Source organism: Oncorhynchus mykiss, chromosome 13 (assembly GCF_057628025.1).
Source record: "Oncorhynchus mykiss isolate SJ-2025 chromosome 13, ASM5762802v1, whole genome shotgun sequence".
Lineage (NCBI taxonomy): Eukaryota > Metazoa > Chordata > Actinopteri > Salmoniformes > Salmonidae > Oncorhynchus > Oncorhynchus mykiss.
In genome coordinates, this window is record NC_143034.1 from 4,609,025 (window position 1) to 4,635,704 (window position 26,680).

A 26,680-nucleotide genomic window follows, 5' to 3' on the forward strand; every position below is an offset into this window, starting at 1 on the left:
CGGGACATATTGTATAAAAATACTTCTTTGTTTTTAGAATGTTACCTACGATTAACCCTGTCGACTCATCAGTAGGAAAGATTTGTTTTTAGAATATTACCTACGATTAACCCTGTTGACTCATCAGTAGGAAAGATTTGTTTTTAGAATGTTACCTACGATTAACCCTGTCGACTCATCAGTAGGAAAGATTTGTTTTTAGAATATTACCTACGATTAACCCTGTTGACTCATCAGTAGGAAAGATTTGTTTTTAGAATATTACCTACGATTAACCCTGTCGACTCATCAGTAGGAAAGATTTGTTTTTAGAATATTACCTACGATTAACCCTGTTGACTCATCAGTAGGAAAGATTTGTTTTTAGAATATTACCTACGATTAACCCTGTTGACTCATCAGTAGGAAAGATTTGTTTTTAGAATATTACCTACGATTAACCCTGTCGACTCATCAGTAGGAAAGATTTGTTTTTAGAATATTACCTACGATTAACCCTGTTGACTCATCAGTAGGAAAGATTTGTTTTTATTTCAGTCCATCAACAACAGTAGAGCTATACGAGCCTTCTTTCAACAGGATGTTGTGTCTATACCTTGTCATGCCTTATTAGAATGGGTTTCATTGATCACATCTGTTGGGAAAAAGTTTGGATGTTGCTACACACATAACTACTTATTAACAAAATTAAGGAAGTTTCTTTTAAAATTATTCATAAATATTATCCTGCCAACCACTATATGAAGAAGTTTAAGGAAAACATCAACTCCAAATTGTACCTTTTGTAATGACCATCCAGAAACAGTGTTGAATCTTTTTTGGCATTGTATTCATGTAAGGAATCTGTGGTAAGACATCAGTAGATTTATAATTGAACACATTTATGAAGATGTTACACTATTATGGAGAGATGTACTGCTTGAATTCTTTACTTACGATATAAATAAGTAAAAACTATTTTATTTTGGCCAGATTTCATTATAAAAAAAGCTGTTAGAATGATAACTGTGTGTATGCCCCTTAATCCTTCGGTAATGTGATATGATAGCTCTATCCCCGCCCCCAGCCCAGCCCCGCCCCTATCCCCGCCCCCAGCCCAAATACCCTTTGTATATTCTTTATTCAAGCTGGCTAATGTCCGCCACACCCCAGGCTCTTCACAGACTGTGTGGAAAAAATGTTTTTTATAACTAACCCAATGATAGGCTCTGTTCTATCGTTTCCAATGGAAGCAAATTAATCATAGTGGGCAGAACAAGCGAGGAAGTGGGCAGAGCCAAGCAGGAGCAAGAGAGTTCCTAAAGGTGCGTTCTAGAATTTATTTGCATATTTTTGTTTGGTAACGCCTACTGTGTGAAATGAGCGTGTGCAACAACTCAATACTCAACTTGCTCTCCTTGTAAACAAACTTTGGCAAATGGTAAAGTCTACAACGTAGTCCACTCTGTTTGTTACAGATTCTAGTTATGGAAAAATAAAACTGTATTGAAATCAAAGGATAAAAAAACTAAAGAATAACAATAAAACTGAAAGACTAATGAGCATTCTAAGGAAAAGCTTGTTTTATTCCATTCTTTGTAAACAATATAATTTGAACCCCCAAAAATGGTCAGTTGGTTGCATAAATAATTAAGATTACTAAATGTTACATGAAATGTAAATATGATGAAATATAAAAACATAATGTTAACATGTATTGGTAATAATTCACTTAGTTAATGGTGAGGAATGGAATTATTAAACATTTATATTTTTTCAGGATGAAAGTTTGAAATATGAATAATATTTATATTATATTAATAAAATATGAGTAGGTGATTTGAGTCATACTTCTTCAGTAGTGGAATAAAGACAACTAGAATGTTGTAAAGAAATATTGGAGTGATGTCACTAGATGATGTCAATGGTTGAATTCAACTACTACTCAAAGCTTTGTCTATTTCCCGAAGGTTGTAAGGCTTCAGTTAATAAAGAAGTAGACAAAGTCTCAGATTCTGCAATAGCTCGGTCCTTTATTCAGAGAGCGCTCTGACTTCAAAATGAGAACACAATCTTTTTATAGCACCCACACACAAATTAACTCACATCAGTAGAAACTCCACCTCTCTTTAGGTGGGCTGTATTTTTCCAAAGTTCACATACATTGTTTATCACACTTCTGCAACATGTTTCATCATCTTCTGCAAGCCTAGCCATTTCTAACAGTTTTTCTCCTCCATAGGGTGGGGAGGCCTCTTTCCAGTTATTAGTTTCACCGTTATCACAAGTCGACAGTTCAGTTGTCCTTGAATGTCTCAACTATACGCTGCTCATATTGCGAAATAGTAGCACAATGGCCTAGTCTTAAAAAGTCTAGTCACACACATTATTGGATTATGACTCTAACACATTTCATACAATTATATGGTTTCAGGGTGGAATACTTTAGTCATTATCTTAAACATACAAATGATTATATCAAGTGATGTAGGATTGTTCATAAAAATTGTTCGTAGACCCATTTTTTTTATATACTGCATCCATGTGTATAGGCTGCAAGTACGTTGAATTAAGTTGTTTTCAAGTCGTTGAAACAAGGACCTGAAAAATACATATTTTCAACCAAAACCGAACGTAGATTGGACCTCGGGCATAGTCTTCATGTCTTTTCAATGTCATTTTGCTAGGTGGGAGAGCCCAATGTCAAAACAGTTTTAACGTGTCCTAATCAATAACCAGTATGCAGAAACAGTTTGTGATATATTGACAACATCAATATGAAAATGTACCGACACAAACACAACAGTAATCATATTACTTAAAAAAAAATGTCAACGAGCTTCTAAACTGCACCCAAAACACTGTTTAAACAACTGGCAATAAATCACTGATAATGATTAGGGGGGAAAATCAGGTTGCACATGCGGTTGAAACTAACACAACTAAAAAACACATGGGAGATGGGAGATATCTTTTACCTCACTGGTTAGAGGACAACCTGCAGAAGACAGTCAGCTACATTTTGGAGTGATGCATTTAAAGGTAGGGGTCCTCAAAACTAAGAGAAACGCAACACTTATTTGTCATCATTCATATCGATATGAAATCAATGGCGCGAGAGAAGGGGGAGATGAGGTTGCACGTACGTTTAGAACAGTTTAAAAAACACATGGAATCTGGGGATGAAGTGTACATCACTGGACAATTAGTAGAAAACAGCTCGCTACAGTTTGAAGTGATGCATTTTGATTTAAGTGGGTTGCCAATGTCAGTGTCACGCTTTATTTGACAATCACTCTTTGTTAATGACATTAAATAGGACTCTTTCAATTCAGAGCCTGGAGTTTTCCCCTGATGAGGCTAATATCACGCTGAAATCAATAGAAAAGGGGGCAAACGTTTAGGGTTCTACATTGTGACATCATTAATTAAAATACTCCTACTACAATGTTAAACATTCTACATTGTGACATCATTAATTAAAATACTCATACTACAATGTTAAACATTCTACATTGTGACATCATTAATTAAAATACTCCTACTACAATGTTAAACATTCTACATTGTGACATCATTAATTAAAATACTCATACTACAATGTTAAAACTCCAGGCTCTACATTGTGACATCATTAATTAAAATACTCATACTACAATGTTAAACATTCTACATTGTGATATTATTTCATTTAAAAAAACGACTTAATGTATGAATTTTCTGATGTTTAATCAGAGATCTTTTATCAGAGTATCTCTTGTCACATTGATCACAGCTATGACACTTCTCTCCTGTGTGTGTTCTCTGGTGTGACTTTAAACATCCTGATGAAACAAAACGCTTTCCACAGTCAGAGCAGTGATAAGGTTTCTCTCCTGTGTGTGTTCTCTGGTGTATAGTACAACAGCTAGATGTAACAAAACTCTTCCCACATTGATCACAGCTATAAGGCTTGTCTCCTGTGTGTGTTCTCTGGTGTCTTTTCAGGCTGCCCGATGTAACGAAACTCATGCCACAATGATTACAGCTATAAGGCTTCTCTCCTGTGTGTGTTGTCTGGTGTACTTTTAAATGTCCTGTCGAAACAAAACTCTTTCCGCAGTCAGAGCAGTGGTAAGGTTTCTCTCCTGTGTGTGTTCTTTGGTGTATATTACGACTATTAGATGTAACAAATCTCTTCCCACATTGATCACAGCTATAAGGTTTCTCTCCTGTATGGATTCTCTGATGTACTATCAGGCCACCTGAGTAACTAAAATTCTTCCCACATTGATCACACCTATAAGGTTTATCTCCTGTGTGTGTTCTCTGGTGTAATGTTAAATGTCCTGACAAACCAAAACACTTCCCACAGTCAGCGCAGCTATAAGGTTTCTCTCCTGTATGGACTCTCTGATGTATTTTAAGGGTTGCTAAAGATGTGCACCTCTTCCCACAATGAGAGCAGCTATGAGATTTCTCTCCAGTGTGTATTCTCAAGTGTGATATCAGTGTGTTTGAGTGAGCAAAACTCTGCCCACATTGATGACAGCTATAAGGCTTCTCCCCTGTGTGTGTTCTCTGATGTGATTGTAAATATCCTGAGACAGCAAAACTCTTTCCACAGTCAGAGCAGTGGTAAGGTTTCTCTCCTGTGTGTTTTCTCTGGTGTATAGTCAGCTGGCTAGATGTAGTAAAACTCTTCCCACATTGATAACAGCTATTCGTTTTCTCTCCAGTGTGAATTCTCTGGTGTACTTTTAGTGAATCTAATCTTGAGTAACTCTTCCCACAGTTAGAGCAGTGGTGAGGTTTCTTCCCTCTGGGTCTCTGCTGGTGTTTGAGCCGTTCTGATGTGGACAGACTCTTCTCTGCCTCGTCAGCTTCATGATGTTGTTGAGGCTCCCCAGAGGATCCACGATAGTCACGTCTCTCTCCTGTGTGAACAACAAAGTCAGACAGATGGTTAAAGACCCACAACAGTAGAAATCTACAGTTTATTTTGGCTAAAAGGTGATGCCCATGATGTTGAACAACAACTTACAACTGTAATGAATGTTTAAATGCTTTTATAAACTTATTTGAAAATGGTCTTACTAAAACAGTCAAGTGAGCAACAACAGCCATATTCTGACTTGTTTTTTTTATATTAGTAGTATAGTGTATGATTCTACGCTATAAATAAGTTATTAAAGTTGCTGAAGCCCTAAGCAGTGTGCCAGACGACTCTTGGTCACCAATATAGGCCCCTCCAATATAGGCCCCTCCAACATAAGCCCCTTTCTTGTGATTAGAGAAATTGCAGCATTAAGATCTGCGTTTCTATTCACTAATTCACCAGGGGGGAAATCTCAGGGGAGTTCTCATAGGCTGCCAGCAAAAATAGCCTCCATTTCCAGGTTGCTTATGAGTCCATTTCACACTACTTTTGAATTACAATTGTAAGGTTAATTTGAAAGTCCTGCTTAGTATAATGTTTGTTTCATCGTCGCAAATCAATTGCTTTATACTTAAAAAACAACAACACTTGCTCTTAGGCTGGTAGCAAAAGCTAACCAATGTCAATGAGCGTTAGCATTCAAGCTAACAACCGCTATCACAACTTAAAAAGCACTTGCTCTTTGGCTAGCTTTGCTACCAGCCTATGTCAATGAGCGTTATAGCATTCAAGCTAACAACCACTATCACAACTTAAAAAGCACTTGCTCTTTGGCTAGCTTTGCTACCAGCCTAAGTCAATGAGCGTTATAGCATTCATAATAATAACAATAATAATAAATAATAATAATTAATAATAATAATAATAATAATAATAATAATAATAATAATTAATAATAATAATAATAATAATAATAATTAATAATAATAATAATAACAATAATAATAAATAATAATAATTAATAATAATAATAATAATAATAATAATAATAATAATAATAATAATAATAATAAATAATAATAATAATAATAATAATAATAATAATAATAATAATAATAATAATAATAATAACAATAATAATAATAATAAATAATAATAATAATAATAATAATAACAATAATAATAATAATAATAATAATAATAATAATAATAATAACAATAATAATAATAATAATAATAATAATAATAATAACAATAATAATAATAATAATAATTAATAATAATTAATAATAATAATAATAATAATTAATAATAATAATAATAATAATTAATAATAATAATAATAATAATAATAATAATAATAATAATAATTAATAATAATAATAATAATAATAATAATAATTAATAATAATAATAATAATAATTAATAATAATAATAATAATAATAATTAATAATAATAATAATAACAATAATAATAAATAATAATAATTAATAATAATAATAATAATAATAATAATAATTAATAATAATAATAATAATAATTAATAATAATAATAATAATAATAATAACAATAATAATAATAATAATAATAATAATAACAATAACAATAACAATAATAATAATAATAATAATAATAATAATAATAATAATAATAATAATAATAATAATAATAATAATAATAATAATAATAACAATAATAATAATAATAATAATAATAATAACAATAACAATAATAATAATAACAATAATAATAATAATAATAATAATAATAATAATAACAATAATAATAATAATAATAATAATAAATAATAATAATAATAATAATAATTAATAATAATAATAATAATAATAATAATAATAATAATAATAATAATAATAATAAATAATAATAATAATAATAATAATAATAATAATAATAATTAATAATAATAATAATAATAATAATAATAATAATAATTAATAATAATAATAATAATAATAATAATAATTAATAATAATAATAATAATAATAATAATAATAACAATAATAATAATAATAATAATAATAATAATAACAATAACAATAATAACAATAATAATAATAATAATTAATAATAATAATAATAACAATAATAATAATAATAATAATAATAATAATAATAATAATAATAATAATAATAATTAATAATAATAATAATAATAATAATAATAACAATAATAATAATAATAATAATAATAATAATAATAATCATAATAATAATAATAATAATAATAAACTCCCACACTGCTCTTTATTAAGCTTTAGGTATCGGCCTCAGTGGAAAAACATGAGAGAAAATAAGAAACATTAGAAAGATACTGAGCAGCTCATAGACAGAAGCTACCTGGCAGACCAATCCGAACTCATCTCTCGGCATGTCCAGCCCATCAATTATCTCAGCCAATCGTGGCTAGAGGAGGGAAGGGTCATGTCTTTTTCCGTTGGCTAAACCAACTAGGCTCGTAGTTTAACAATTGTATTGGTATTTACAGATGGCAAACCAGTTTGTTATTAAGGCACAAGAACGTACACATGTTCCAGAAGGCATTTCTGCCCCCCCCCCCCCTCTCCTGTGACTCAATGCTGAGCATGACCTCCGTGTTGCTCTGTCATAACCGGAGTCTGGAATAGACAAGCTTGTTGAAAACTTCAACCTGTGTGTGGTTTGATCAGTTTATTCCAGTTCAGAATAATACAAATAGTTATTGTATTTGAACAGAAACAGTTCCTACATAGACTTTTTTTTTTCCAACAATACTTTCCACAGTAAGATGTACGGTAGGCCTGATCATTTTTCATCTGTTACTGTTACTTAGGGTTGCACTATCAAAAACTGAGCCCGCGTGTGTGTGTGTGTGTTCTGTTCTACATCTGTGTGATGTGATCAATCAGTTTATTCCAGTTCAGAATGGAAATGATTTATTGTGTTTGTACAGCAACAGGTCCAACCTAGACAGATATGTAAGAGGTTTTTAAAGAATAAACATGATTAGTCTTTTTATGGGTATTTAATTTCATTGTTAAATGTTTTTGTTTATATTACATTTGTTTTAGGCATAAGGGCAATGAAATCAACCAATATTTTTACACATAGTTGCATATTTTAATAAGCTTGGGTCCCAGGCTGAACAAGGGTTTAAGAACCCCTGGTGTAAAAAGGGTGGGCACAGTCAGACAGGATGGACTTCCCACTGTCATGACCAACTGGTACAAACACTTCTTTAACCGTACGGCCCTTTGAACACCGGGAAGAGGAGGACGTGGGCTAGTCTGATCTGGAACTGCTATCATTGTCCTTGGTTGTCATGGGGATGATGATTGTGAGGTTGGCGGTGGTGAAGACTTTGCGGATGATGATTTTGGCATGTTTACGTTTCGTCACCATCTAAACAAATAATAGTCGTCTTGGACTGGCACCTAGGTCCATGAACTGATTTCTCACATAAATGCATACATTCATTCATTCAGGTTACAGATCATGTAACTAGGCTTAGCACCCCTTAGACAAAGCGAGTGCAACAACATCCGTGGGTTAGTTACTGGGTTGTTAACACTTGATGAAGTTCTGGATCCATATGTGTTAAGAGACGAGATAGAACTGGGATCGGAACCGGAACCAAAAGCTCCACCCTCTCCAAGTTACAGGCCAGTCTATGGGCAAATGTCCGAAAGTGTAAATATGCGGAAATCATAGCCATGGAACTAAAATGGGAGCAGTGGAAAGGCTTCACACCTAAATGTTTTATTTCATGTGATTTCAGGTGCTTAACTGGTTATAACTCTTTCCACATTGAGAAAATTAGTAAGGCTTTTGTCCTGTGTGTGTCCTCTCATGTTTTTTCTGGTTCCCTAACCCCCTAAAACTCTTGCCACAGTGGGAGCATTGGTAGGGCTTCTCTCCTGTGTGTATTCTCTTATGCTCTTTTAGGCTCACAAACACAGTAAAACTCTTTCCACACTGGGAACATTGGAAAGGCTTTTCTCCTGAGTGTGTCCTCTCATGAGCTTTTAGGTTACCTAACTGGGTAAAACCCTTTCCACACTGGGAACATTGGAAAGGCTTCTCTCCTGTGTGTATTCTCTCATGTTGCTTTAAGGTTCCTAACCACCTAAAACTCCTTCCACAGTGGGAACAGGGGTACGGCTTATCTCCAGAATGTATTCTCTCATGTTTCTTCAGGTTCCCTAAATGGGTAAAATTCTTTCTGCACAGGGAGCAGTGGAAAGGCTTTTCTCCGGTGTGTTTCGTCTTATGCTCTTTAAGGTTTCGTGACGTGGTAAAAGCCTTTCCACACTGAGAGCAATGGTGTGGTTTCTCCCCTGTGTGTGTCCTTTCATGTTCCTTCAGGTTCTCTAACTGAGTAAAATTCTTTCCACAATAGGAACACTGGTAAGGCTTCACTCCAGAGTGTATTCTCTCATGCTTTTTCAGATTCCCTAACCGGTTAAAACTCTTTCCACACTGGGAGCAGTGGTGAGGCTTCTTTCCTGTGTGTATTATTGTATGTTCTTTCAGGTTCCCTAACCGGTTAAAACCCTTTCCACACTGGGAGCATTGGAAGGGCATTTCTCCTGTGTGTGTCCTCTCATGCTTTTTTAAATCCTGTGAACATGAAAATATTTTTTCACACTGAAAGCATTGAAAAGGCTTTTCTCCTTTGTGTGTCCTCTCATGCTGTTTTAGGTTCTGTAACTTGGTAAAATGCTTTCCACACTGGGAGCAGTGGTGTCCTCTGGCTGGATTTGGCGTCTCTGGGTCTGGTTCCCCTGAGGGACTCTTCCTGTTGTGAGAGTGTGGTCTTTCTCCTGTCAAAGACAACAGATTATTTAGTTAAATACTAAACAGAGACCTGAATGAAACCTCCACATGATAAAACTGTCTTCCTATGAGGTTTAATCTAGACTAGATCCCCCCCCCCCCCCCCCCCCCCCTCAGAAAATGCCCAGAATTTTCAAAAACACTTATGAGGAGGCAGTTGTATGGAACCATCACACCTCATCACTTTAATACATAGGCGATTCCACACCATCGTAAAAGTGAAAAAATTGTTTTGGTATCTCAGATTGGCAATTCTCACATGTAAACTTAATTCATTACAATGAAGGGTACTTTAGAAATAGATATTTATAATAATACGTTTTTATTTATAATCTTATTTTATCTTAATATTTAGTCTTTAAATTAATCTAATCTATACATTTATGAGAATTAAAGGTGTATTTCGGGAATATAGAAATACTCCATATAGAAATACTCCATATAGAAATGCCCCATATAGAAATACTCCATACTCTATATATAAATTATCCATACAGAAATACTCCATATTCCATATAGAAATACTCCATATAGAAATACTCCATATAGAAATGCCCCATATAGAAATACTCCATATAGAAATGCCCCATATATAAATACTCCATACTCCATATAGAAATACTCCATATAGAAATGCCCCATATAGAAATACTCCATACTCCATATAGAAATACTCCATATAGAAATACTCCATATTCCATATAGAAATACTCCATATAGAAATACTCCATATAGAAATGCCCCATATAGAAATGCCCCATATAGAATATTCCATATAGAAATACTTCATATAGAAATGCCTCATATAGAATATTCCATATAGAAATACTCCATATAGAAATACTCCATATCCCATATAGAAATACTCCATATAGAAATACTCCATATTCCATATAGAAATACTCCATATAGAAATACTCCATATAGAAATACTCCATATAGAAACTACATACTCCATATAGAAACTACATACTCCATATAGAAATGCCCCATATAGAAATATTCCATATAGAAATGCCCCATATAGAATATTCCATATAGAAATACTCCATATAGAAATGCCCCATATAGAAATACTCCATATTCCATATAGAAATACTTCATATAGAAATACTCCATATAGAAATACTCCATATTCCATATAGAAATACTCCATATAGAAATACTCCATATTCCATATAGAAATACTCCATATAGAAATACTCCATATAGAAATACTCCATATAGAAATGCCCCATATAGAATATTCCATATAGAAATACTCCATATAGAAAAACCCCATATAGAAATACTCCATATTCCATATAGAAATACTTCATATAGAAATACTCCATACTTCATATAGAAATACTCCATATTCCATATAGAAATACTTCATATAGAAATACTCCATATTCCATATAGAAATACACCATATAGAAATACACCATAATATAGAAGTACCCCATATAGAAATACTCCATATTCCATATAGAAATACTCCAGAGATCCAGAACAGTCAGCTGAGAGAATCCCAGGAGCTCAGCCAGAGAGACCATTACACTACAGTAGCATCCAAGGGAACACACACAGGTCCCAACCAACAGAACGACATCCAGAGATCCAGAACAGTCAGCTGAGAGAATCCCAGGAGCTCAGCCAGAGAGCTATGCTGAGATATACAACACAGGTCCCATCCAACAGAACGACATCCAGAGATCCAGAACAGTCAGCTGAGAGAATCCCAGGAGCTCAGCCAGAGAGCTAAGCTGAGATATACAACACAGGTCCCATCCAACAGAACAACATCCAGAGATCCAGAACAGTCAGCTGAGAGAATCCCAGGAGCTCAGCCAGAGAGCTAAGCTGAGATATACAACACAGGTCCCATCCAACAGAACGACATCCAGAGATCCAGAACAGTCAGCTGAGAGAATCCCAGGAGCTCAGCCAGAGAGCTAAGCTGAGATATACAACACAGGTCCCATCCAACAGAACGACATCCAGAGATCCAGAACAGTCAGCTGAGAGAATCCCAGGAGCTCAGCCAGAGAGCTAAGCTGAGATATACAACACAGGTCCCATCCAACAGAACGACATCCAGAGATCCAGAACAGTCAGCTGAGAGAATCCCAGGAGCTCAGCCAGAGAGCTAAGCTGAGATATACAACACAGGTCCCATCCAACAGAACGACATCCAGAGATCCAGAACAGTCAGCTGAGAGAATCCCAGGAGCTCAGCCAGAGAGCTAAGCTGAGATATACAACACAGGTCCCATCCAACAGAACGACATCCAGAACAGTCAGCTGAGAGAATCCCAGGAGCTCAGCCAGAGAGCTAAGCTGAGATATACAACACAGGTCCCATCCAACAGAACGACATCCAGAGATCCAGAACAGTCAGCTGAGAGAATCCCAGGAGCTCAGCCAGAGAGCTAAGCTGAGATATACTACAACACACAGGGCCTGTAAACCCTGCAGCATCCGAACTTAATCAGACACCTCCTGAACATCATCTGGAATCGAGTGAATCATTTAGTTGGATTCGTTTAGTTGGATTCGTTGAGTTGGATTCGTTTAGTTGGATTCGTTTTGTTGGATTCGTTTAGTTGGATTCATTTTCATATTATCACACCGATCTCGACAAACCATTTCTGTATGGACCTGGATTTGTGCACTGGGGGGCATGTTCATGCTGAAACAGGAAAGGGCCTTCCCATAACTGTTGCCACAAAGATGGAAGCACAGAATCTCCTAGATAAGATAAGGGGCCTAGCCCGAACCATGAAAAACAGCCCGAGACCATTATTCCTCCTCCACCAAACTTTACAGTTGGCACTATGCATTGGGGCAGGTAACGTTCTCCTGGAATCCGCCAAACCCAGAATCTTCCGTCGGACTTCCAGATGGTGTAGCGTGATTCATCACTCCAGAGAAGGCGTTTCCACTGCCCCAGAGTCCAATGGCGACGAGCTTTACACCACTCCAGCCGACGCTTGGCATTAAGCATGGTGATCTTAGGCTTGTGTGTGGCTTCTCAGCCATGGAAACCCATTTCATGAAGCTTCCAGAGGCAGTTTGGAACTCGGTAGTGAGTGTTGCAACCAAGGACAGACGATTTTAACACGCTAAGCACTTGGCGGTCCCGTTCTGTGTGCTTGCATGACCTACCACTTTGCGGCTAAGCCGTTGTTGATCCTACACGTTTCCACTTCACAATAACAAAACTTACAGTTGACCGGGGCAGCTCTAGCAGGGCAGAAATTTGACAAACTGACTTGTTGGAAAGGTGGCTTCCAATGACTGAGCCACGTTGAAAGTCAAGTCCTGAGCTCTTCAGTAAGGCCATTCTACTGCCATTGGGTGTCTATGGAGATTGCATGGCCGTGTGCTTGATTTTATACACCTGTCAGCAACGGGTGTAGCTGAAATAGCCGAATCCACTCATTTGAAGGGGCGTCCACATACTTTTGCATATATAGTGTAATTTCAATGCACTTTTATGATTCAAGAGAAGAGCCTTCAACTATTAAGGTGCTTTTTTTGAGCTCTCCTAGCTTTGCAGTTGAGGAACTGAAGCAAGCCCAATAAGGTGCTTTTTTGAGCTCTCCTAGCTTTGCAGTTGAGGAACTGAAGCAAGCCCAATAAGGTGCTTTTTTTGAGCTCTCCTAGCTTTGCAGTTGAGGAACTGAAGCAAGCCCAATAAGGTGCTTTTTTTGAGCTCTTCTAGCTTTGCAGTTGAGGAACTGAAGCAAGCCCAATAAGGTGCTTTTTTTGAGCTCTCCTAGCTTTGCAGTTGAGGAACTGAAGCAAGCCCAATAAGGTGCTTTTTTTGAGCTCTCCTAGCTTTGCAGTTGAGGAACTGAAGCAAGCCCAATAAGGTGCTTTTTTTGAGCTCTCCTAGCTTTGCAGTTGAGGAACTGAAGCAAGCCCAATAAGGTGCTTTTTTTGAGCTCTCCTAGCTTTGCAGTTGAGGAACTGAAGCAAGCCCAATATGGTGCTTTTTTTGAGCTCTCCTAGCTTTGCAGTTGAGGAACTGAAGCAAGCCCAATAAGGTGCTTTTTTTGAGCTCTCCTAGCTTTGCAGTTGAGGAACTGAAGCAAGCCCAATAAGGTGCTTTTTTTGAGCTCTCCTAGCTTTGCAGTTGAGGAACTGAAGCAAGCCCAATATGGTGCTTTTTTTGAGCTCTCCTAGCTTTGCAGTTGAGGAACTGAAGCAAGCCCAATTATCGTTTTTTGTTTGGAACACAGCCCTGCTTCCCCACCAACACACAATTACTGTTGTTGTTGCCACAATCCAAAAAACATTCCGTTATAAATCGGAATCTGGGTCAGGTGGGCGTCATTTGAATGCTTATTAAATTGCCAAAATGGATAAGCTATAGACTACGATTTTACAGTGTTAGGCTTTCACAAGGCACTTCAGACAAACAGATTGTAATTTTTCTTCACGGTACAAGAAACATAGGCTCATTCTGTTCAGGACAACACAGGGTGTGTTCACGTATATATTCAATCTCTCCCTGTCCCAGTCTGTTGTCCCCACATGCTTCAAGAGGGCCACCATTGTTCCTGTTCCCAAGAAAGCCAAGGTAACTGAGCTAAACGACTACCGCCCCGTAGCACTCACTTCTGTCATCATGAAGTGCTTTGAGAGACTAGTCAAGGAGCATATCACCTCCACCTTACCTGACACCCTACCTGACACCCTTCCTGACACCCTTCCTGACACCCTAGACCATAGAGTCCATAGACGATGCAATCGCCATCACACTGCCCTATCCCATCTAGACCAGAGGAATACCTATGTACGAATGCTGTTCATTGACTACAGCTCAGCATTCAACACCATAGTAGTTGACTACAGCTCAGCATTCAACACCATAGTACCCTCCAAACTCATCATTAAGCTCGAGTCCCTGGGTCTTGACCCCGTCCTCTGCAACTGGGTCCTGGACTTCCTGACGGGCCACCCCCAGGTGGTGAAGGTAGGAAACAACATCTCCATCAACACTGGGTGCGTTCCCAGCCCCCTCATGTACTCCCTTGTTCACCCATGACTGAGTGGCCATGCACGCCTCCAACTCAATCATCAAGTTTGCAGACGACACAACAGTGGTAGGCTTGATGACCAACAATGACGAGACTGCCTACAGTAGAGGTTGACGGCCGATTAATTAGGGCCGATTTCAAGTTTTCATAACAATCGGAAATCGGTATTTTTGGATTTGGCTGTTTTTTTTTTTTTACATCTTTATTTAACTAGGCAAGTCAGTTAAGAACACATTCTTATTTTCAATGACAGCCTAGGAACAGTGGGTTAACTGCCTTGTTCAGGGGCAGAACGACAGATTTTTACCTTGTCAGCTCGGGGATTCAATCTTGCAACCTTACGGTTAACTAGTCCAATGCTCTAACCACCTGCCTGCCTCACATTGCACTCCACGAGGAGCCTGTCTGTTACGTGAATGCAGTAAGAAGCCAAGGTAAGCTGCTAGCTAGCATTAAACTTATCTTATAAAAAACAATCAATCAATCAATCATAATCACTAGTTAACTACACATGGTTGATGATATTACTAGTTTATCTAGCGTGACCTGATATAATCGATGCGGTGCGCATTCGCAAAAAAGTACTGTCGTTGCTCCAACGTGTATCTAACCATAAACATCAAGGGTCAGGGTATATGCAATAGCTGGGGCTGCCTGGCTCGTTGCGAACTGTGTGAAGACTATTTCTTCCTAACAAAGACAGCCAACTTCGCCAAACCGGGGATAATTTAACAAAAGCGCATTTGGGAAAAAAGCACAATCGTTGCACGACTTTCCCTAAACATAAACATCAATGCCTTTCTTAAAATCAATACAAAGAAGTATATATTTTTAAACCTGCATATTTAGCTAAAAGAAATCCAGGTTAGCAGGCAATATTATCTAGGTGAAATTGTGTCACTTCTCTTGCGTTCATTGCACGCAGAGTCAAGGGTATATGCAACAGTTTGGGCCGCCTGGCTCGTGGCGAACTAATTTGTCAGAATTTTACGTAACTATGACATAACATTGAAGGTTGTTACAATGTAACAGGAATATTTAGACTGAGGGATGCCCCCCGTCAGATAATACGGAACGGTTCCATATTTAACTGAAAGAATAAACGTTTTGACCATATTAATGATCTAAGGCTGGTATTTCTGTGTGTTATCATGTTATGACTAAGTCTATGATTTGATAGAGCAGTCTGCCTGAGAGATGGTAGGCAGCAGCAGGCTCGTAAGCATTCAATCAAACCGCGCTTTCGTGCGTTTTTCCAGCAGCTCTTCGCAATGCTTCAAGCATTGAGCTGTTTATGACTTCAAGCCTATCAACTCCCGAGATTAGGCTGGTGTAACCGATGTGAAATGGCTAGCTATGTCACTCGCTCTGAGACTTGGAGTAGTCGTTCCCCTTGCTCTGCAAGGGCCGCGGCTTTTGTGGAGCGATGGGTAATGCCGCTTCGAGTGTGGCTGTTGTCGATGTGTTCCTGGTTCAACTGCACCGTCCACAACCAAAGGGCTCTCCAGAGGGTGGTGCGGTCTGCACAAAGCATCACTGGGGGTAAACTACCTGCCCTCCAGGACACCTTCAACAACCGATGTCACAGGAAGGCAAAAAAAGATAATCAAGGACAACAACCACCCGAGCCACTGCCTGTTCACCCCTCTATCATCCAGAAGGCGAGATCAGTACAGGTGCATCAAAGCTGGGACCGAGAGCTTCTATCTCAAGGCCATCAGACTGTTAAACAGCCATCACTAGCACAGAGAGGCGGCTGCCTATCTACAGACTTGATATCATTGGCCACTTTAATAAATGGAACACTAGTCACTTTAATAATTCCACTTTAATTAAGAATGTTTACTGCTAACCATGTGTATGTGACCAATACAATTTGATTGGATTATAATGCCATCCTTGTAACTGTGGATCAAACATACGGCTCATAAACCTTGATATTGTAAATGATGTGAAGTGAACAATTAGGACTCACTGCTGTGTCGTTTGCTTCTATGACATCGACGCGGTATTTCTTATAATCCTCAACATTTCATCTTTCAGACAGCATTGACCCCTCTTGATTTACAGCATTCCACTCAGACAACATCAACTCCTCTTGATTTACAGCATTCCACTAAAGACAACATCAACTCCTCTTGATTTACAGCATTCCACTCAGACAACATCAACTCCTCTTGATTTACAGCATTCCACTCAGACAACATCAACTCCTCTTGATTTACAGCATTCCACTCAGACAACATCAACTCCTCTTGATTTACAGCATTCCACTCAGACAACATCAACTCCTCTTGATTTACAGCATTCCACTCAGACAACATCAACTCCTCTTGATTTACAGCAATCCACTCAGACAACATCAACTCCTCTTGATTTACAGCATTCCACTCAGACAACATCAACTCCTCTTGATTTACAGCATTCCACTCAGACAACATCAACTCCTCTTGATTTACAGCATTCCACTCAGACAACATCAACTCCTCTTGATTTACAGCATTCCACTCAGACAACATCAACTCCTCTTGATTTACAGCATTCCACTCAGACAACATCAACTCCTCTTGATTTACAGCATTCCACTCAAGACAACATCAACTCCTCTTGATTTACAGCAATCCACTCAGACAACATCAACTCCTCTTGATTTACAGCATTCCACTCAGACAACATCAACTCCTCTTGATTTACAGCATTCCACTCAGACAACATCAACTCCTCTTGATTTACAGCATTCCACTCAGACAACATCAACTCCTCTTGATTTACAGCATTCCACTCAAGACAACATCAACTCCTCTTGATTTACAGCATTCCACTCAGACAACCACTAATGTGCAGAAGTAGCCCCATTAGCGGGAGGGAGGGAGGGGGGCATCTTCTTGTTGCGCTCCACGCTCCAGTTTATAACGGCTGTCAGTCGAAACCCACACAGCAGAGAAAGTGAGTTCTGACGTCATGTATAGCATGTTACTGTACAGCCACTGAGCTCTGACGTCATGTATAGCGTGTTACTGTACAGCCACTGAGCTCTGACGTCATGTATAGCATGTCACTGTACAGCCACTGAGCTCTGACGTCATGTATAGCGTGTTACTGTACAGCCACTGAGCTCTGACATCATGTATAGCGTGTTACTGTACATCCGCTGAGCTCTGACATCATGTATAGCATGTTACTGTACAGCCACTGAGCTCTGACATCATGTATAGCGTGTTACTGTACATCCACTGAGCTCTGACGTCATGTATAGCGTGTTACTGTACAGCCACTGAGCTCTGACGTCATGTATGGCGTGACCAAACCTGCCATTTTCAACCCATAAACTGGATGACATATGGGCTGTGAGTGATGGAAAGGGCTACATCTCTTATCCACAATAACTTTTTTAATCAAATAGATTTAAATGCCTTTAATGATTTGATGTCTTTCTATCAAATCAATGATTCACTCTTTTTTTTCCCAAATCAAAGGTTGTGAAAGTAGACCAGACCAGTTTAGAATATTAAGCACGGGTTCTGAGGTTTCTACGACAACCCATGAAAAAAGTTATTGCAGATCAGAGATTTAAATGCATTTTTTACGTCTTGATGTGATTCTATCAAATCAACACATCGATGCAAATCAAAGGTTGTAAAAGTAGGCATTTAATATGTGAATATATTTTAATGATTGTAAATAAAACCAACTTTACTTCGATTACTTACTGGTGTTAATCAGATCTCCTGTCTCCTCTTCTTCTTCTTTCAATGTGACAGTTATCTCTCCCTCCACTCCAAAAACTGCATCCTCCTCCTCCTCTTTTTTTACATCACAGATATAAATATCTTTGGTAACATCCCCCTCCTCTTTCACTCCGAACTCTCCTTTGTCTTCGTTCACTCTAACGTCCATCTCTTCTTCTTTCACAGTAACAGCCTCATCCTCTACTTCTATTTTAACAGCCTCATCCTCTACTTCTATTTTAACAGTTTCTTCTTCTTTCACAGTAACAGCCTCGTCCTCTACTTCTATTTTAACTGCGACAGCATCCTCTTCCTTCTCCTCTTTCAACAGAGTTTCTTTCTCCGTCCATCCGACCTCCTCTTTAGTATGGGGGCAGTATCTTAGTGCGCTCATGGTCGAGGAAGTTAGCTAGCTAGTTAGCATTAGCGATTAGACTAGTGATAGGCAAATTTAACCAACCAGCTAGCGAACAACGTAAATATGAATTTAAATCGGGTAACTGGTAGACGTGTGTTTATAACATAATGGCTAATATACACCGAAACATTATAAAGACCTTGAATATTTCGGCGAGGTGGCTAACTGTTGTTGAAGTGTCCCGTCCCCGTCAACTAGATTATACGTCACGCTAGTAGTATCGCGAGAAAAGCGAACATCGTCAACTGCTGACTAGAGTGGGTAACGCAGTTACGGAACTTATTTTATTTTCAGACAAAAAGTTTATTATAGAAGTCAATATTATATGGAAACGTACAAAGAGAAGCATGTTTTGATTCATTAGTGCAGATTTTTATTGGGTGAGAATTTAAATACTAGACTACTGCACATCTGCATTTAAGATAATGTCCTATTAATTCACCTAAACATATATTATAATTAACAAATATGTCCATACTGCTTCTACATGGTGTAACAATACATCATGTAGATGTATATAATGAACAGACTAGGTCTATACTGCTCCTACATGGTGTAACAACACATCACGTAGATGTATATAATGAACAGACTAGGTCTATACTGCTTCTACATGGTGTAACAATACATCATGTAGATGTATATAATGACCAGACTAGGTCTATACTGCTCCTACATGGTGTAACAATACATCATGTAGATGTATATAATGAACAGACTAGGTCTATACTGCTCCTACATGGTGTAACAATACATCATGTAGATGTATATAATGACCAGACTAGGTCTATACTGCTCCTACATGGTGTAACAATACATCATGTATATAATGAACAGACTAGGTCTATACTGCTCCTACATGGTGTAACAATACATCATGTATATAATGAACAGACTAGGGCTATACTGCTCCTACATGGTGTAACAATACATCATGTAGATGTATATAATGAACAGACTAGGTCTATACTGCTCCTACATGGTGTAACAATACATCATGTAGATGTATATAATGACCAGACTAGGTCTATACTGCTCCTACATGGTGTAACAATACATCATGTAGATGTATATAATGACCAGACTAGGTCTATACTGCTCCTACATGGTGTAACAATACATCATGTATATAATGAACAGACTAGGGCTATACTGCTCCTACATGGTGTAACAATACATCATGTAGATGTATATAATGACCAGACTAGGTCTATACTGCTCCTACATGGTGTAACAATACATCATGTAGATGTATATAATGACCAGACTAGGTCTATACTGCTCCTACATGGTGTAACAATACATCATGTATATAATGAACAGACTAGGGCTATACTGCTCCTACATGGTGTAACAATACATCATGTAGATGTATATAATGAACAGACTAGGTCTATACTGCTCCTACATGGTGTAACAATACATTATGTAGATGTATATAATGAACAGACTAGGTCTATACTGCTCCTACATGGTGTAACAATACATCATGTAGATGTATATAATGAACAGACTAGGTCTATATTGCTCCTACATGGTGTAACAATACATCATGTATATAATGAACAGACTAGGTCTATACTGCTCCTACATGGTGTAGGAGCAGTATAGACATGATTCTACATGTCAACTAATCATCAACCCCTCAATGAGTCTATACTCAACATTCTACATGTCAACTAATCATCAACCCCTCAATGAGTCTATACTCAACATTCTACATGTCAACTAATCATCAACCCCTCAATGAGTCTATACTCAACATCCTACATGTCAACTAATCATCAACCCCTCAATGAGTCTATACTCAACATCCTACATGTCAACTAATCATCAACCCCTCAATGAGTCTATACTCAACATCCTACATGTCAACTAATCATCGACCCCTCAATGAGTCTTTACTCAACATCCTACATGTCAACTAATCATCAACCCCTCAATGAGTCTATACTCAACATCCTACATGTCAACTAATCATCAACCCCTCAATGAGTCTTTACTCAACATCCTACATGTCAACTAATCATCAACCCCTCAATGAGTCTATACTCAACATCCTACATGTCAACTAATCATCAACCCCTCAATGAGTCTTTACTCAACATCCTACATGTCAACTAATCATCAACCCCTCAATTAGTCTTTACTCAACATCCTACATGTCAACTAATCATCGACCCCTCAATGAGTCTATACTCAACATCCTACATGTCAACTAATCATCAACCCCTCAATGAGTCTATACTCAACATCCTACATGTCAACTAATCATCAACCCCTCAATGAGTCTATACTCAACATCCTACATGTCAACTAATCATCGACCCCTCAATGAGTCTTTACTCAACATCCTACATGTCAACTAATCATCAACCCCTCAATGAGTCTATACTCAACATCCTACATGTCAACTAATCATCAACCCCTCAATGAGTCAATACTCAACATCCTACATGTCAACTAATCATCAACCCCTCAATGAGTCTATACTCAACATCCCATGAAAACAAAATATATATATATATTTTTTAAACGTGATTTGAAGCTCTACATCATTATTTATTTTTTTAAATCTCAATGGTGTCTTTAAGTCCTTAGTTGTTTAGGTTATAGCCTAAAAAAATACAGACTGATCTGATTGAAATATCTATGATACCACATCACACCTGCCCGCCCGTCCAGCATCACAACTCTGGACAATTCTGACTTAGAATATGTGGACAACTACAAATACCTGGGTGTCTGGTTAGACTGTAAACTCTCCTTCCAGACTCACATTAAGCATCTCCAATCCAAAATTAAATCTAGAATCGGCTTCCTATTTTGCAACAAAGCATCCTTCATTCATGCTGCCAAACATCCCCTCGTAAAACTGACTATCCTATCCTATCCTCCCATACCCTACATTATTAATCTCATATGTATACGTATATACTGTACTCTATATCATCTACTGCATCTTTATGTAATACATGAATCACTAGCCACTTTAACTATGCCACTTTGTTTACATACTCATCTCATATGTATATACTGCACTCAATACCATCTACTGCATCTTTATGTAATACATGTATCACTAGCCACTTTAACTATGCCACTTTGTTTACATACTCATCTCATATGTACATATTCTTTATCCCCTTACACTTGTGTGTATAAGGTAGTAGTTTTGGAATTGTTAGCTAGATTACTTGTTGGTTATTACTGCATTGTCGGAACTAGAAGCACAAGCATTTCGCTACACTCGCATTAACATCTGCTAACCATGTGTATGTGACAAATAAAATGTTATTTGATTTTATCCTTGACTTTGGCGATGTCATTTACAAAATAGCCTCCAACACTCTACTCAGCAACTTTGTCATCAAAGCCCCATATACTACCCACCACTGCGACCAGTACGCTCTCGTTGGCTGGCCCTCGCTTCATATTCAACGCCAAACCCACTGGCTCCAGGTCATCTATAAGTCTTTGCTAGGTAAAGCCCCGCCTTATCTCAGCTCACTGGTCGCCATAGCAACACCCACCCGTAGCACGCGCTCCAGCAGGTAGATTTCACTGGTCACCCCCAAAGCAGCACCCACCCGTAGCACGCCCTCTAGCAGGTAGATTTCACTGGTCATCCCCAAACCAGCACCCACCCGTAGCACGCGTTCCAGCAGGTATATCTCACTGGTCATCCCCAAAGCCAGTTCCTCTTTTTGCCGCCTTTCCTTCCAGTTCTCTGCTGCCACTGACTGGAACGAACTAATCACTGAAACTGGAGACTCATATCTCCCTCACTAACTTTAAGCACCAGCTGTCAGAGAAGCTCACAGATCACTGCACCTGTGCATAGCCCATCTGTAAATAGCCCATCCAACTACCTCATCCTCAAACTGTTATTTTATTTATTTTGCTCCTTTGCACCCCAGTATCTCTACTTGCACACTCATCTTCTGCACATCTATCACTCCGGTGTTTAATCGCTATATTGTAATTATTTCGCCCCTATGACCTATTTATTGCCTTACCTCCCTTATCTTAACTCATTTGTACACACTGTATATAGATTTTTTCTACTGTATTATTGACTGTATGTTTGTTTATTCCATGTGTAACTCTGTGTTGTTGTTTGTGTCGCACTGCTTTGCTTTACCTTGGCCAAGTCGCAGTTGTAAATGACAATTTGTTCTCAACTGGCCTACCTGGTTAAATAAAGATGGGGGGGGGAAATGTGTTCTATGTGTAGTGTGTTCTATGTGTTGTGTGTTGTATGTGTTCTGTGTGTTGTATGTGTTCTGTGTGTTCTGTGTGTAATATGTGTTGTGTGTGTTCTATGTGTTGTGTGTGTTCTGTGTGTTCTATGTGTTCTGTGTGTAATATGTGTTGTATGTGTTCTGTGTGTTGTATGTGTTCTGTGTGTTGTATGTGTTGTGTGTGTTCTATGTGTTGTGTGTGTTCTATGTGTTGTGTGTGTTCTATGTGTTGTGTGTGTTCTATGTGTTCTGTGTGTTCTATGTGTTCTGTGTGTTCTATGTGTTCTGTGTGTTCTATGTGTTCTGTGTGTTCTATGTGTTCTGTGTGTTCTATGTGTTCTGTGTGTTATATATACATGGTTAAATATTTTTTTTTTTTTTTTTTTAAATAAAAAACAGCCTTTATTATTACTGTCTGATTCAGGACATTTGGTTGGAATGTTGCCTTCAGTTTCTTTTCAAATGATGAAGAGGACAGAATCAAGATGAGGAAGGATCATTTTGATCTGGATAAAAACTTTTTTTTTTAAATAATATATATATATATATATATATATATATATATATATAAAATATATATATAAAGCTTGCCTCAGGTTATTTAATTTACACAATAATGCAGGTGAATTAGTGAATTATCATGATTAACACAAGGGCTGTTGTTAGTGTGTTATTCACCATAATCCACAGGTTTGAGTGCCTTGCTGCATTTATAAAACATTTTAAAAAGTTTACCTACATGTTTTCATTAAAAACACGATTTTAATGAGTAGGAGAGATAACGGGCAATTGTACTTGTTTTTGGTGCGTTTTACTAAATTTCTCAGAAACACTAGAACTAGGCAAAGTCATTGTTTTATATAACAAACGTACATCTGTCTCATAAACATTCATACCATTTATAGGTTTGTGCATAAAACAGTCAGATCACAATATTGATTTCAGTCCGAGAAGTCTGCACTTTTCATTTGCCCCCCCGGGCCAATTGTAACAGTCGCTGTGGGGTCAAATGTAACACCGAAAATGTTTAACTAAATAAATGTAATTAACTTCAAAACCATTCATGTTAATGAATTATCATAGACATATGTAATGATTTCACTAGAAATGTACGTAACCAATATTTACAGTAGCAGCCCTGTTTTTTGCATTGCCATTCAGTTCCTCTCAAACCATCTGTCTGACGGCCATCAGATCTGTTTAGAACATCGTTCAACTTGTCTGGCTTCTACAGGACCCCAAGGCTGATTAATGTTATTATATGATCGTTCAACTTGTCTGGCTTCTACACGACCCCAAGGCTGATTAATGTGAGTATATGATTGTTTAACTTGTCTGGCTTCTACACGACCCCAAGGCTGATTAATGTTATTATATGATCGTTCAACTTGTTCAGCTTCTACACGACCCCAAGGCTGGTTAATGTTATTATATGATCGTTCAACTTGTCTGGCTTCTACACGACCCCAAGGCTGATTAATGTTATTATATGATCGTTCAACTTGTTCAGCTTCTACACAACCCCAAGGCTGGTTAACGTTATTATATGATCGTTTAACTTGTCTGGCTTCTACACGACCCCAAGGCTGGTTAACGTTATTATATGATCGTTCAACTTGTCTGGCTTCTACACGACCCCAAGGCTAGCTAAAGTTGGTATATGATCATTCGTGTATAATTTATACTATCCTAAAGTTAAAATCACTAGTTGTTTTCATAATTTGGCTGCTTGACTTAGGGCAAGGTGGGGGCAAGGTGTTAACCAACCCGGCTGTCATGACAACACCTCTTGTGCCTAGCAAGACAACAATAGTGGAACATGTCAATCATGTTTATGTAACAGTATAACTTTAGTCCGTCCCCAACCTGGCGCGAACCAGGGACCCTCTGCACACATCAACAACAGTTACCCACGAAACATCGTTACCCATCGCTCCCCAAAAACCACGGCCCTTGCAGAGCAAAGGGGAACTACTACTTCAAGGTCTCAGAGCAAGTGACGTCACCGATTGAAACTCTATTTAGCGCGCACCACTAACTAAGCTAGCCGTTTCACATCCGTTACATTTAGTCAATGTAGGGCAGCAAAATGCAGACTTCAGGGCAACAAAATGCAGACTTTCATTAGTCACTGTAGAAAGATTTATACAAATGCCCTCTGTTGGAAACCATATAGTTGACTAGAACTATGAGGTTGTCCTGTCTAGCCGCTTTTTTTTACAGGAATGGGAGACGGATTGTTGATATCGATTTTATGAATTGTGTATGTGTATGTAATATAATAGGAAGACTTTTAATCCATTAACGTTTGGTTGGTTGACCCCACTCTTTGTACCTTTAACTATTCCTACAATACAAAACAACATAGTCAAGTGTAGAATACTCTTCAAAAAAACAGACATTAGTTCAACAACTACAGAATTTGTGGCCCTATTTGTAAGATGGTACTTACTGGTGTTAATCAGATTTCCAGTCTTCTCTAATTCTCTCTCTTCCTCATCCAATGTGACAGTAATCTCCCCTTCTTCCTTAACTTCAAACACTTCTTCCACTGTGACCGTCAACTCCCCCTCCTCCTCTTTCACTCCAAACACTGTAGCCTGCTGCTCCACCTTCACTCTGAAAGCTTCTTCTTCTTCTTTTACAGTAACATCCTCTTCTTTCACTGTAACGTCTTTCTCTTCTTCTTTAACTGTAACAACATCATCCTCTACTTCTTGTTTAACTGTGACAGCCTCCTCCTCTTTCATGAGAGCTTCTTTCTCCGTCCAGCCGACCACCTCTTCTTTATCAGGAGAGTAGCTTAGTGAACTCATGGTCGGGATGTTAGTTAGCTAACGTTAGCTGGTTAGCATTAATGATTAGCCAGGTGCTACTTCTGATTTAACCAGTCAGCTAGCTGACTACTAGCAGCGTAAAATGAAATTAAATTCGGCAATACGACAGACTTGTGTTTCAAACACAGTGGCTAATATACACCGACAGTGGCTCAAGAAATGTAGTGTTTCAGCTGTTAGCTAGCAAGCTACCGAGGTGGATGACTAGCTGTTGTTGTTGAAGACGCGTCCTGTCCACTAGATTATACGTCACGATGGTAGCTTCACCCGAAATACACACATCGCCATCTGCTGACCGGAGTGGATAACGCAGTTGAGAGAATAAAAAAATGGGTTTATTTTTTTGTTTATTTTTATGAAATAGTAATATTATATTGCGACATACAAAGAGAAGTACGGTGTCGTATGCCGCCACTCCAATAAAAAAATGTTTTTAAAAATGTATTGTATTTTTATACCTTTATTTCAACAAGGACCACAGCCTGAGACCAAGGTCTCTTTTACAGCTGGGCCCTGCTTATACATGTTTACACATATAGTTTAGGTACAACGATAAAGAAACTACACAAGACAAACAAAACGATCACAGACAACACAAAAAAAATAAAAAATACAGCAACAGATTTAATTTACACACAGGTTATTCCCCTAACAGGTTATTCCCCTAACAGGTTATTCAACTAACAGGTTATTCAACTAACAGGTTATTCTACTAACAGGTTATTCCCCTAACAGGTTATTCCCCT

The 26,680-nt window shown here is 37.8% G+C and overlaps 1 protein-coding gene across 3 annotated transcripts; it reads right to left on the reverse strand.

The window, feature by feature from the left end:
• Positions 1-1,994: 1,994 nt before the first annotated feature.
• Positions 1,995-26,173, reverse strand: LOC110510863 (uncharacterized). Of its 3 annotated transcripts, none has more exons than XM_090194894.1 (2): positions 25,550-26,167; positions 1,995-4,895 (listed from the first exon to the last, which is right to left on the reverse strand). In XM_090194894.1, the coding sequence occupies exons 1-2, from the start codon at positions 25,911-25,913 to the stop codon at positions 3,667-3,669; spliced, it is 1,593 nt and encodes a 530-aa protein (XP_090051020.1). In that variant the 5' UTR covers positions 25,914-26,167; the 3' UTR covers positions 1,995-3,666. The 3 variants fall into 3 exon arrangements, with proteins under 3 accessions (XP_090051020.1, XP_090051021.1, XP_036804608.2); XM_090194895.1 differs by lacking the exon at positions 1,995-4,895 and adding an exon at positions 7,761-9,664 and having other exon boundaries at positions 25,550-26,173; XM_036948713.2 differs by lacking the exons at positions 1,995-4,895; positions 25,550-26,167 and adding exons at positions 7,761-9,664; positions 18,418-19,059.
• Positions 26,174-26,680: the final 507 nt, after the last annotated feature.